Consider the following 12,959-nt stretch of genomic DNA (forward strand, 5'->3'; position numbering starts at 1 on the left):
TCATGTTACACATCAGCAAATTCTCGGAACCATTAATTTTGGAATGTCACGTGGTTGATAAGGTGGTTAGACAAAACAATGCGTTCGACAAGTTTCGACGGCGAGCGGCACGCGGTCAAAGGATTTCGGTGCGACGTTGGGACAAACAATTCTCGGAACTATTAATTTTGGAATGTCACGGGGCTGATAAGGTGGGAAAGGAATGTGGGGTGGTTGATATTACACATCAGCAGTCCTACCGTGCGAGAAGAATGCGGGACGGTAAAACAGTTCTCGCTCCCGCTGCGCCCTCTACCGTTGGTAGGCGAGCACTACAGACCTTCGGTCGGTAAGATTGTCGGTAAAACAGCACGATTTTGACCCTCGATCGATACAACTGTCGGTAAGATTGTAGGTAAAACAGCACGATTTTGACCCTCGATCGATACAACTGTCGGTAAGGTTGCACGGTTTTGACCTTTGGTACGGCAGACTGTGACGTCATCGCGGAAAAGGGTTTGAGTCTGGGCTACGCGGAGCGGAAAAGGGTTTGAGTCTGGGCTGCGCGGAGCGGTTCGGTCGGTAAAGAAGGTGTTTCTACGCAGAACCGGCTCTGCTATACTACTGTGGTGGGTTCAAATTACGAAGTAAAATAACCGGAGATTCAACCTTTAGTTGTAAATTATGCGGTGGCATGCCTGGTAAATCCAATGAGTTTAAAAACTCTGTTGGAAAATTTACAGCTTCGGTGTCATCGCAAACTGTATCAATAGATTTGTATGACACCAATTCTCCTGGTAACAAATGTTGAATCTTAAGATTCAATTCGTTGACGTCCACATTTTTTGCTGCTAAAATTGCTCTCTCTGCCAGCCACCCATGATTTGCGTATTGTCTGCGTACATCGGGAAATATCTGGTCAATGAGAGCATCTTGCGAATCAATGACTGTGCAGAAATCAGCCTGTAATTTTATGCATCCACTTTCATCTCTAGCAACTTTTCCATCGCCGATATCTAATAGATGTTTTGAAAATGTTTCAGCGGATGGATCTTGAAGCATTTGAACGCGCATATTCACTTTCAGTTGTACTTTTTCAACATTACGCCACAGTGGCGATGATTTTAAGCACGCGTTGATTTCATCAGCGTATGTTGAACGTGGAATAACGGGAAGTGTTTGTCTGAAATCACCTGAAAGGAGTAACAGAGTGCCGCCGAATAGTTTGTCGTTGTTTTTTATATCTTTCAATGACCTGTTCAACGCCTCAAGCGAATGTTTGTGCGCCATAGTGCATTCATCCCAGATGATAATTTTACAACGTTTAAGCACTGTTGCCATGGAAAATTGTTTTTTTATATTGCACACTGCGTCTGGGTTGTTTTGAATATTCAGCGGCAGTTTAAATACTGAATGAGCTGTTCTGCCTCCATCCAATAAAGTTGCCGCAATGCCAGATGATGCAACAGCCAATGCAATGCCATTATTTGATCGTATTTCGGCGAGAATTAGCGAAATAAGGAATGTTTTTCCAGTTCCACCTGGTGCATCCAAAAAAAAGAAACCACCTTGTCCTGCCGAAACTGCGAGCATGATGCGGTCGTAAATTGTTTTTTGTTTTTCATTCATTAGTGGGACATTGCGAGCAACAATCGCTGCCATTTCTGCAGTATTGTATTGTAGTTCACGATTCAATTCAGTGTTCATTAAATCAGATGCATTTCGATTTGGTGAATGCATACCGAAATGACTGAGTGGTAAGTTGGCAATGGTAATGCAAAGATCCTCAATAGCAATCAATGCTTCATTGTACATAGCGTCACTGAAAACTATCGTTAGATCGTTGCACCGTGTACGATGTTGATGCAATATATCATCAGTCATTGAATCTTTGTGATTGTCCCATAATGTCTCTGCTCGGGTCGGGAAACATGTAGTCAACACTATAGCGAATAGTAGACGAATTTGTTTTGCTGCACAGTTCAATCCCGCTTCAGCAAGCATACATTCCCACTGGTTGTCGTCTTCCAGCAAGCCGAGTGCATGGCATGCATCTTTATACGTTGGATACTGTTGTCCATCCACTTTCCGTATATCTTGAAATGACAATGGCCCGATGACATTAACCAATAACAGGCGAAGATAAAAGCACTCAGTCTGCCTTGGATTGACTGTAAATACTCGCCCCAAGGTGTTTGATTTGAATAAACCGGGATATCCATCAATCGGCGTGCCTTGCTTGCGGGGCATCAATTTTTTTGTTGGAGCCCATGTGAAATAGCGTGGTATTTCTGAATACAGCAATGTCCGTGCAAACGCACCAAAAACATCCGCACGATTGCACAATTCAAAAAATTCAGTGAGTGTTGTTTTTGGTGGATTTATAGCACGATCGATCGCTGTCTCGGTCGTGAAATATACGCGCTGGCCGTTTTCAAGATGGACGGCCAAATGAATAACTGCTGGATCCCGTTCATGAATTGGGAAACCAAAGATACGCCAACCGGCTTCATTGGAGCTGACGTACCGACCAATTTGGTAAAGCGTTATTTCATCGTTAGTATTCACCGGAGGAGCATTCGCATTGATATTGTCAACTCGAAATACAGCCATATCGCTGCCTTTATTGACATACTTGCAAATGTATTTGATGCTCTTTACTGAACTGCAGAACTCAACATTAATATGAGCATTGAATGTTTTGCTCAGCAGAGGCGAATATGGGACCACCCAACGGTTATCAATGTCAATTTCTACTCTGTTTATATTTTTAACAAATGATTGCCCGCCATTATCGGAACTTCTTCGACGATATATGGGGTATCCGTCAACATTTGTGATCGTATCGTTCGTGAAATTTTTCGGATAACTTTTGGTTCATTTTCCATCTACCATGCAAGGCGATGTACGATTCAGATTGCCGCATGGGCCATGAATCATGTTTGCTGTAACAATATCAAACAGCATTTGATCAGTAGACGGATCTGGAATTTCCGCAGAAATTATACTGTCGATTTCTTCAGGTCGTATTTTATCGATTAACCAAACCAAAATGTGGGCATGAGGTAATCCCCGCTTTTGCCATTTAACGGAATACATCCAGCAACGTGTGGGACCGAATACATGTAGTTTTGTAATGAAATTTATCAAAGACTTCAATTTTTGTCTGAACACACGTGCTGTAATGTCGTGACGATGTACTGCATTTTGGCCAGGCAATAGTAAAGATGTAATCTTCGGCCATTTTGGATTACATGTGAACGTGATAAATAAACACGGCCGCCCATATTCGCGCACGTAAGTCAGAGCGTCCTGTATGTATTCTTGCATATGACGTGGGCTGCCGATGTATGATGATGGTAGAATGACAGAATTACCGATTTGAGCGGCATCGGCGTTGTTGACAATAGCGTCTCGCAGGTGAATGTATTCTTCCGCACGCAGCTTTTCTTGATTAAATCGCAAGTATCGTAATCGTTCGCTCTCTATCTTTACATACATGTCGACCATGAATTGTTGACAAAGCTCACGACATCGTAGAATAACGTTGTCCTGATCACGTCTAATCATCAACCGATACGCATAATAGTCCTTCGAACTAACATTCTTGTTCGTTTCGGCACCTGTTGCGGGATTTCGTTGTTTAATATTTATGCAATACCCGTCTTGTCCCTTCCAGAACATTAGCGGATATTGGGGAGCGTCATATGAACGGTGTGTATCAGCAATGAACTGTAGATTATTATTTCTTCTACGAATCACTATTTCTCGTTTAGCTGTACGATCGCCAACCATGATTCCAGCGACATCGTCAAGAACAGGTGCATTAAATCTACGAATATGCTCTCCAGCAGGTGTTTTATCCGGATTGATGACAATAGCGTGATTATCACTTTGTAATTTGCGCATGTGTGATTTGAATATTTTCAACAATTCATTGTGCTCATTCAATAGGGAATCCAGGTCACTGACGATGCGTCTGGCAAAAAATGAATCGAGGTTATTATAGCCACAACGTGCATCTACACGTGCATCCTCACCGCCCATAAAGTAAATTTGTAAAAATTTAGGTGATCCGTTTGGCATTGGCAGCAATGAGCCCACTTTATGATAAATTTGGCCTTTGATTTTGAATGTTGAATTAAATTGCTGACCATTGATAGCATTATTTCTAATTATTTCTGTTGCTCCGAACGATGTCATTTGAAAACATGAATTAAATGTTCGAATTGACTTTAGGAATAGATTAGAATCTGGATCCGTGCCGATAAGTAAACCGTTCAATGGTTCAGGTGGTGTCTCAATTGCAGGTAATTGCACCTTTCCTGACGAACAACACATTCCAGGTGGCTCAGTTTTAAACTTAAGAGCATGACAATGCGGACATTCCTTGTCCATAGCACCAATTACCACTTTTGAATGAGCATAATATTGAATATCGTGCTCATACTCGAATGCTAGACGCAGGAATGAATTAGATGTAAATAATCGATGCACCTGTTGGCGCTGTTGTTCATTCGCTCTGCATCTGCCAACTATAAGACGACGCGATTGCCTTTGTTCTAATCTTCTTCGTTCATTTCGTTCAGCTCGTACATCTTCTGATTCAGCTTGACGCAATCGCGCCATGTTCTCACGCACATGAGTGTTATCTTGCTGGATTTGGTCTTCTGTTCTTAGGGCTCTTGTATTTCGCCTGCTTGCAGATCTAGGTGTGTGACGGGCTATAGAAGCTCCTCTGCGTCTTGCTGGCATTGTACTAAACACTTAAATCGAAGAAATCCAATTAGTTGATGATAAAAAGCAGTATATTAATTAATTATTTGTGTATTTTCGTTTATTATTTATTTACCATTTACAAATTACCTACCGAATGTGTATGAGTCTCCTAGCAGCGACACCTGGCGGGCTAATTATCGACCGATGCCAAAAAGTATTAAATTAAGCAGCGACACCTGGCGGGCTAAACTGGTATCAGCCGGTGATGAGCAATTATCACTTGTGCAGTTATCGACCGATGCCAAAAATTATTAAATGAAGAATATTTATTAAACAATAGCACTAAGAAGTATGAAAAAAGTTAAAAACCTATTCTCAGACCTACCGAATGTGTATGCAAAATTTCATTGAAATCGGTTCAGCCGTTTCGGAGGAGTTTGGTGACAAACACTGTGACACGTGAATTTTATATATATTAGGATATATATATATATATATATATATATATATATACATATATATTTATTTTACATTTATTTGAATAAATTATATTACTTAAAATTAGGTGCAACTGTAATTCGAAATATATATATTGTGACGTGATATTTCGTACCCCGTCACTTTGTTTAATTATCGCATTCCCCTAGGTGCAGATATCGCTAAAAATAACGAAAGCACGTCTGAGGCCAATACTCCAAAAATGAACGACTAATTATCTTTAAGTTGAATTCTCTTTACTAAGCTAATTGTATGCTATTTTCTAATTCTGTAACGCTCTACGAGAACCATCTGCGAGACCGTCGCGTCAAGATACCAAGACACTGCCTGACAGGGGTCACATACCAGCTCAACATTGACCACCACCGACTACAGACGAACGAATACCGCTGAAACCACTCCCGATGGATGCCTATCTAGTTGTCGAACAGGGTCGTGCGTGATGCACAAACAGTACCTCCGACTATTTAAGACTTATCGGCCAGGAGCCGAACCACGAATGAATGCTTCTACCGCTCGGATGCATCGTCAGGCGGCGTACAGGGCTGTGCGTCAAAAACACAACAAAGCCTCCCGTCGACGGTACATATCAGCCTGGAGCTGAACCGACCCTAACATCTACTAAGTCGTTGACTATCAAATGGAGGACGGTTTTCTCTCCACGAACCGTCCTATCGAAGGACTGCGGCGTGGAATAGGCTAATTGTATGCTGACCACGTGGATCTGGTGGATCTAGTGTGGGGATCCGGGTTGAGGGCCATCACCGCCAGATCGTTCCGGTATGAGGGCTTCAATGAGCGAGGGCCGGGATGCAGCACTGACGAAATAGCTACAACGGGGAGTACCAGTAAAGCAAGGAGTGAGTTACAGTCGGTCGCAAGTCCGAAGGACCGGTGACGTACTATTGCCGCACACCTCAATATCGCAACACATGAGCAGTACGACCTCCCCTCTCACCAACGATACCGCACAGCTGAAGGAAAACATCTCTAACCACCTTCCGACGTCCCGATACCTCAATACCTGTCGTCGAGGGAGAAGAAAAACAAGCGGCGAGGGATTATCGCCGCCTACCCGTAGACCAGACCTACGCGACCTGCTGGTTCAATTAGAATACCGCAAATTTGAGGAAGAATCACGTCACAGCAGCTCGACGAAAATCAGGATCATCGCTCATCTCGTCACTCTACGTTCAGTTCTTGTATCATACCGACGTGCTATCGTAGTCTTCAGTGCCTTATCGCTACTTATCGCTTTAATTACCGCTATCGTATCGCATTCTCTAGCACCTGTTAGATCTTCTTTTACGTAAGTGAGGTTCCTTTTCTATTTTGTGAAGCCACGAGATTACTTGCAATATATCGTACCTTTACCTTTATCTCTTTCTCTCTTTATCTTGCAGTTGGTCTGCTTGAGCCAATTGGGCTCGTATCTTCTCTCTTTATCTTGCAGTTGGTCTGCTTGAGCCACCTGGGCTCGTACCTTATTCTCTCTTATCTCTTATCTTGTCCCTTTCTCTGTCTTATTGCAAGTAACTTCGCGACTGGTTGACTATTACTTACGCATTGTAGTGACTATTGCTGTATTTTATTATCTTTTTCTTCTGGAATATTTGAATGTCTAATATCGCTGTCTAGCAGCGCGTTCCGTTAAAGGATCAATTTTTATCTTAGCTATTGAGCATTGCTATTTCGTTATATTTTCTCTGATTAGTTCATATCTGTCTCTTTACCTATTACCGTTGATTATCGTATCTTAGTGAGTGTACCGCGGGAGCGATCTTACATCGCTGCGCGGTCCCGCTCGTCGTTCATTTGACATTGGAGTATTGTGCCGTATCGCATAACATCTTTTTCATTTTTTCTTCGCTAATATCGCTGATCGTAGTTGTCCGTAGTCTATTTGGTTTGCCGTACGTTGCATATTAATTATCTTGAATATTGTTTGCCTTATCTTGAATTACCTTTTATCGTACCGAATATTATCTCTCTTTCTCTCGCACTTACCGCAAACTAGAGACTACGTATTATCTTTTAGTACCTATATTTTATGATAATTTTCTACTTGACCTGTTGCTTGAATTTACTTTGTAATTCATAATTCCCTGTCTGCCTATTTCTGATCATTCTGGTAATGTGATAACTATTACAATTGTTGTATTTCGCATGTGTTTATAATCGCTTCTCAAATTTTATGGTTTATTTGCTTACTGCTTAATTTAAGTACAGTACATCTTTTCCTGTTCTGCCTATTTATCATAAAACCGTATTAATCATTACCTTTAGTATCGCGAGCTTGCGCATATTTCCCGCTTATTCGGAAAACGTTCCGTTAGTTGTTAAATCTCTCGCTTAACTTTTCTCTGGCTGTAAATATTGTTAATTATCGCATTTATCGTAATTGTATCTCAATCTCTTCAGCTACTTGCTTGTCATTAAACTTACCGCTTCTTACTTAATATATTTGATACTATTCCTGCTTCACCTGTTTCTTATTTTATCTATTGGATTCGACCCCGCCCCTCTACCATTATCTTGTCTATCTGAGCAAACTGTGCAAAACCGTCGTAGAACCTGACCTTATCTTTATCTATTACCTTTACCTTTACCTTTATCTCTTTGTCTAATTATCTATTTTTGACGCATGTGCGTCTGGCGCCCAACACTCGTATCTCTCTCTCTTATTACCTCTCTCTCTATCTAATTATTCAGGTTAGTGACTGCGCCGTAGGGTAACCAATTATCTCGTTTCTATCGTTTACCCTCAACTCATAAAAATTGGTTACAATATATATAACGACAATAAATTCTATTAATATTTTTTCTGTTTTTCGAACAGACAGAGCGATTTCGTGAGAGACCCCGTGCACTCCTTGACATACTACTTCTTCAAACGCCGAACATTTTCGAAGGCGCAGTTGTACCCCGTTGAATCGTTTCCATGATAATCACAGCACCAGCCCGCCTCTTCCATATGTTTCAGTTTTTCCAGTGATGGTGGTGGAATGTGTAAATCTTCCATGTTTATTACTTGTTTTGTCCCACCAAGGATCTCTGTCAGCCACCGTTTCTTCTCCTCACCTTTGACATATACATAGCATGCATATTTAACAGCCTTTTTTACAATTTTCTGCACCTCAGCATAAGGTTCGATTTCCGCATTCCAGGGTATTCCATGAAAATTGCATGTTAGCCAAGCGTTAGTAGCTTTGTGTTCAGCTGGTAGATCCGCCCAAGCGTACGGCGGTTTGAAGATAATGCGGCTCAAACGCGATGAGTTTATGTTTATGATGCAAAGTTCCTTGGGTATAAATTTATCGTTGGGGCCAATGAAACTTTGAATGTCCATGATCATCTCCATATTGCAAGTTGGAACAGTGCTGTTTTGTTACGCTCAAATTGCTCATCTTTCAAATTTGTTGTATTCGCCTCCTTGATATTTCATTCGTAGAATGCCCTCGATTATCGTCTTTTGCATGGCGTTGAATTGCACCACATCATTTTCCATGAGGCTTACAATTCGCGGGGGTAAAAATATTTCGAATTGTTCATCGAGCGCGAGAAGAATACTCGTGCCGTACTTAGTATTTACGCGTCTTACCCCCGTCACGCTGTACTCCCCCCCAACCTCTAGATCTGACATTCTCTTGGTGGGTAGCGTTTCCAGGCGACAGATGAGGTTGATTTTATTTAGATCCATCACGTTCAATGTAGATTTTATAAATTTGACATACTATGGATACTGAAGTTCACAATGGGAAAACTTTGAGAACAATATAACGTGTTGAATGAGCTCGCGATTTATATACCAACTAACTACACTCTCCCCCCTAATAAATTCTTGAAAGCGAAAGTTTACGAATCATCATCAACATCCCCAGCCTATCTAATTGCGGCATCACCATCCGGTCAATTAACACAAAAGAGTGTATTCGAAGTACGTGGAAAATATTATTTTTCGCTCTGGGGAGTAAAACTATTAGCGTGAAAGTTTACGAATCGCCATCAACATTCCCGACCTATCTAATTGTGGCGAGCATCCCCAGCTTTACTTAAAATTAAGTACAACTGTAATTCGAAATATATATATATATATATAACTACAATAAATTCTATTAATATTTTTCGAATGTAAAATTTTTGCCCTGGGGGCAAACTGTTAGTGTGAAAGTTTAGTGATCGTCAACAACATCCCCAGCCTATCTAATTACGATGTCACCATCCGGTCGATTAACGCAAAAGAATATATTCGAAGTACGTGGAAAATATTATTTTTCGCCTGGGGCAAACTATTAACGCGAAAGTTTACGGGTAACGGCGAAAAATCAAAATGGCTATTCATCCGACCAAGAAATAAATCACATTATCAAGAAATCAAAATGGCTGCTGATCCGACTGAGCAAAATTCAAAATGGCCGCCGTCAGACGGTAAAATCGGTCGATTATACTGGTGACGTCATAGCGAAAATCACATTATCAAGCTGTCCGACGATGAAAAATCAAAATGGCTACTCATCCGGCTAAGCAAAAATCAAAATGGCCGCTGTCTGAATGGCTGCTCGTCAGACGGCAAAATCGGTCGATTATAATGGTGACGTCATAGCGAAAATCACATTATCAAACTGTCCGACGATGAAAAATCAAAATAGCTACTCATCCGGCTGAGCAAAAATCAAAATGGCTGCTCATCCGGCTAAGCAAAAATCAAAATGGCCGCCGTCTAAATGGCTGCTCGTCAGACGGCAAAATCGGTCGATTATAATGGTGACGTCATAGCGAAAATCATATTATCAAACTGTCGGACGATGAAAAGTCAAAATGGCTGCTCATCCGGCTGAGCAAAAATCAAAATGGCCGCTGTCTGAATAACCGCTCGTCTGACTAAGCAAAAATCAAAATGGCCGCCATCGAGAAATCAAAAATGGCCGCCATCAAAAAAATCAAAAATGGTCGCCGTCGAAATGGCCCCGTCAAAATAGCCGCCATCAAAAAATTAAAAATGGCCGCCATCAAGAAAATCAAAATAGCCGCCATGAAAAAAAAACAAAATGGCCGCCGTCAAAATGGCTGCCGTCGAAATGGCCGCCATTCTCAAAATGGCCGCCGTGGGCACGTCAACCGGTTACGTCACATGGTTACGTAATTTGATTTAGAACTCTCATATCTATACTACTGACTCACTTACAGAATATTACAAAGAAAAGTCTTAATATCTAGCGCCTAGATATTAGTGCGCATTTAAGTGGGTTAGTAAACATTTGAATAAAAAAAATTTCTAAATGACATCTTATCGTACTGACTCACTTACAGAATATTACGAAGAAGAGTCTTAAATATAGCGCCTAGATGTTAGTGCGCGTTTAAGGACGTTGTATGCAAAACACCCTTTTCGACAGATTTTGTTAAAATTTTTCTCCAGTTTTAATTGTAATATTTCCAAATTTCTTGCCAAATTTCAATACGATTGACCACGTCGTTTGAGAATAAATCGAATTTGAAAATCCGAAAATTAACACAGGGCTTATGGAAAAATCCGCAAAATACCTGACAAAATTCACGTTTGCATATGTAATTGGAGAACGGGTGGATAGAAATGCTTGAAAAACTAGTATCATTTTATTCAATGAATTTTAGATCCATTAGAATTTTTTAATATTTTTCCACCACGTCGTTATCTCGTAATTAATTCCTTCGGGAATGGTTTCCTCGGAGGTTGTGTTTGATTTTTTCTTTTTGCCTTAACGCAATGTGACTAATGCTTTCAAATTCCGATCCAGCTTTTTTTTCGCACAAATCGGCCTTTATAGCGGGTTCTTTCCATTTTTCATTTTTTTTTATTCGTCCGACAATTTTCGAAAATTCAACACTATTGATAAATCACTTGTCACTCGTTTCAAGCTCGGGTGGCCTATAGGTTAGGTTCATGCGACGCTGCCACGACCGAATTTTCGTGTCGTGCGTTAGTATTGTACCCGCGTTCCCTATCCGTGACAGGGCTCTACAGCTGTAGTGGATACAGACGCGGCGATAAATATCGTTCTTGATGCCAAAAACATGAACGATTTCGAATATTTTTTTCGCTTTTCGGATCAAAAATTTATTTTTTACTATTCTTATCGTGAATGTTTCGCAATTCTAACGGCGTCTCAATTCAATTTTCAATAAAAAAATATTGCATTCACTATTTCTTATAAAAGACGACGTCACAAACTTTTTGCTCGGATTTCACATACAACGTCCCTAAGTGGGTTAGTATACATTTAAACAAAGTTTCTCTGAATGACATCTTATAAATGTGGTGGTATATATGATAGATATTGTGTATATTATAAACGAAACTTATGCAACATGCTGATGATTATATTATGGCTGCAGATTATTACGGGCAGAATAAGGGCCGTCCATTAATCACGTGAGGCTTGAAAGGGGGGGAAGGGGGGGGGGGGGTGACAAAAATCACGAAATGTCACAAGGGGGGAGGGGGGTGTAATAAGATATCACGTGTATTTATTTTTTCATTATTTTTTCAAACGCGCGATTTTTAAATCGAAAAGCGGCGTGTAGTGTGACCTTGACTCGCCGTAATAGATCATTCGTTTATTATTATTTTTATGCCAATCAAAAACAACCTGCAACCTTTCTATCTGGACATTTTTATCATGGTCCTTAATTTCAGAATGAAATGAGATTATATTTCATATCTGTATTTAAGATAATACTCTAAAATATTCTAAAGAATTTGAGATTTTTTTTAGATACTATAAATACACGTGATGTTGGGTGGGGGGTGGTGGGGTAGTCTTAAACCCCACCACGTATCACCAAGGGGAGGGGGGGGGGGGGGTTGAAAAATGCTTAAAAAAAGATCACGTGATTAATGGACGGCCCCATAAGGCAATGGAACAATATGATTCCTAATAGCAGAGGGCTTAGCGCCAGACTTCGAGTGGTTCGGAGCTAACGTTAAGGTTTTGCTCGGGAAGCAATTTACGCGGCTTAGGTATGCCTAGTTCCGTCATTTTAATTTCCGATTGGGTCCGGAGCAGCGAAGAAGAGCGAGGAGGCAGGTCATCGGGAAATGGTATTATTTCTAGGTGCGGGTGGTGGATGGAATGGCGCGTAGGAATTTGGGGTCTAGTACGACGCGGGTGAGGGATATGTTTGAGGCTGGAAATAATTTGTTCTGGTGACAGAATTTTAGGCTGGACGATACCTTTTTGGGCGAAGGGGATAGCGTCTACTAAGCTGGACAGGTCAAGTTCGGATTCGTTCAAGCGTCGGTCCAGGTCAATTAGTCGGTTAAGTGTGCCAATTTCAATTTATTGGGCTGGACGATTTCAGTTTGTCGGGGGGTAATCCAAATTTCAGCGTTGATATTGTCAATTATACGTTTAATCGTATACACTCCTTTATAGTGGTCGTCGAATTTGGATCGGGTTTCATTTAGTAGATAGACCTTTTGACCTGCTTCGAAATTTTGGCTGTTGACATTACGGTGGTAATACGTCTTGGAACGATGCTTTGCTTGTTGTAGATTGGACGCGGCGTGTTTTCGTATGCTGGATAGATTAGCGATTGAGTCTAGAAGGAAGGAATCGTGGAAACGAGTATACGCCCTGGCAGGGTTCGCATCTGTTAGGAGTCTGGCTTGAGAGTCAAAAATTAGTAGATGGGGGGTGAAGTTAGTACCTTCGTGCTTCGCGGTGTTGTAACAAAAAATTGCAAAGCGGATGTAATCGTCCCAGTCTTTACCAGCATCCGTG

At 41.1% G+C, this 12,959-nt stretch overlaps 2 protein-coding genes across 2 annotated transcripts; both read right to left on the reverse strand.

The window, feature by feature from the left end:
- Window positions 1-600: 600 nt before the first annotated feature.
- LOC124294071 lies at window positions 601-2,592 on the reverse strand. Its single transcript, XM_046737919.1, has one exon. It carries the CDS (start codon window positions 2,590-2,592, stop codon window positions 601-603), a length of 1,992 nt encoding a protein of 663 aa, XP_046593875.1.
- A 264-nt stretch (window positions 2,593-2,856) lies between these two features.
- Window positions 2,857-4,734, reverse strand: LOC124294072. The gene has a single exon (XM_046737920.1). The coding sequence runs from the start codon at window positions 4,732-4,734 to the stop codon at window positions 2,857-2,859; it is 1,878 nt and encodes a 625-aa protein (XP_046593876.1).
- Between the last annotated feature and the right edge of the window lie 8,225 nt (window positions 4,735-12,959).

This window comes from Neodiprion lecontei, chromosome 4 (assembly GCF_021901455.1).
Source record: "Neodiprion lecontei isolate iyNeoLeco1 chromosome 4, iyNeoLeco1.1, whole genome shotgun sequence".
In the NCBI taxonomy this organism is placed as follows: domain Eukaryota; kingdom Metazoa; phylum Arthropoda; class Insecta; order Hymenoptera; family Diprionidae; genus Neodiprion; species Neodiprion lecontei.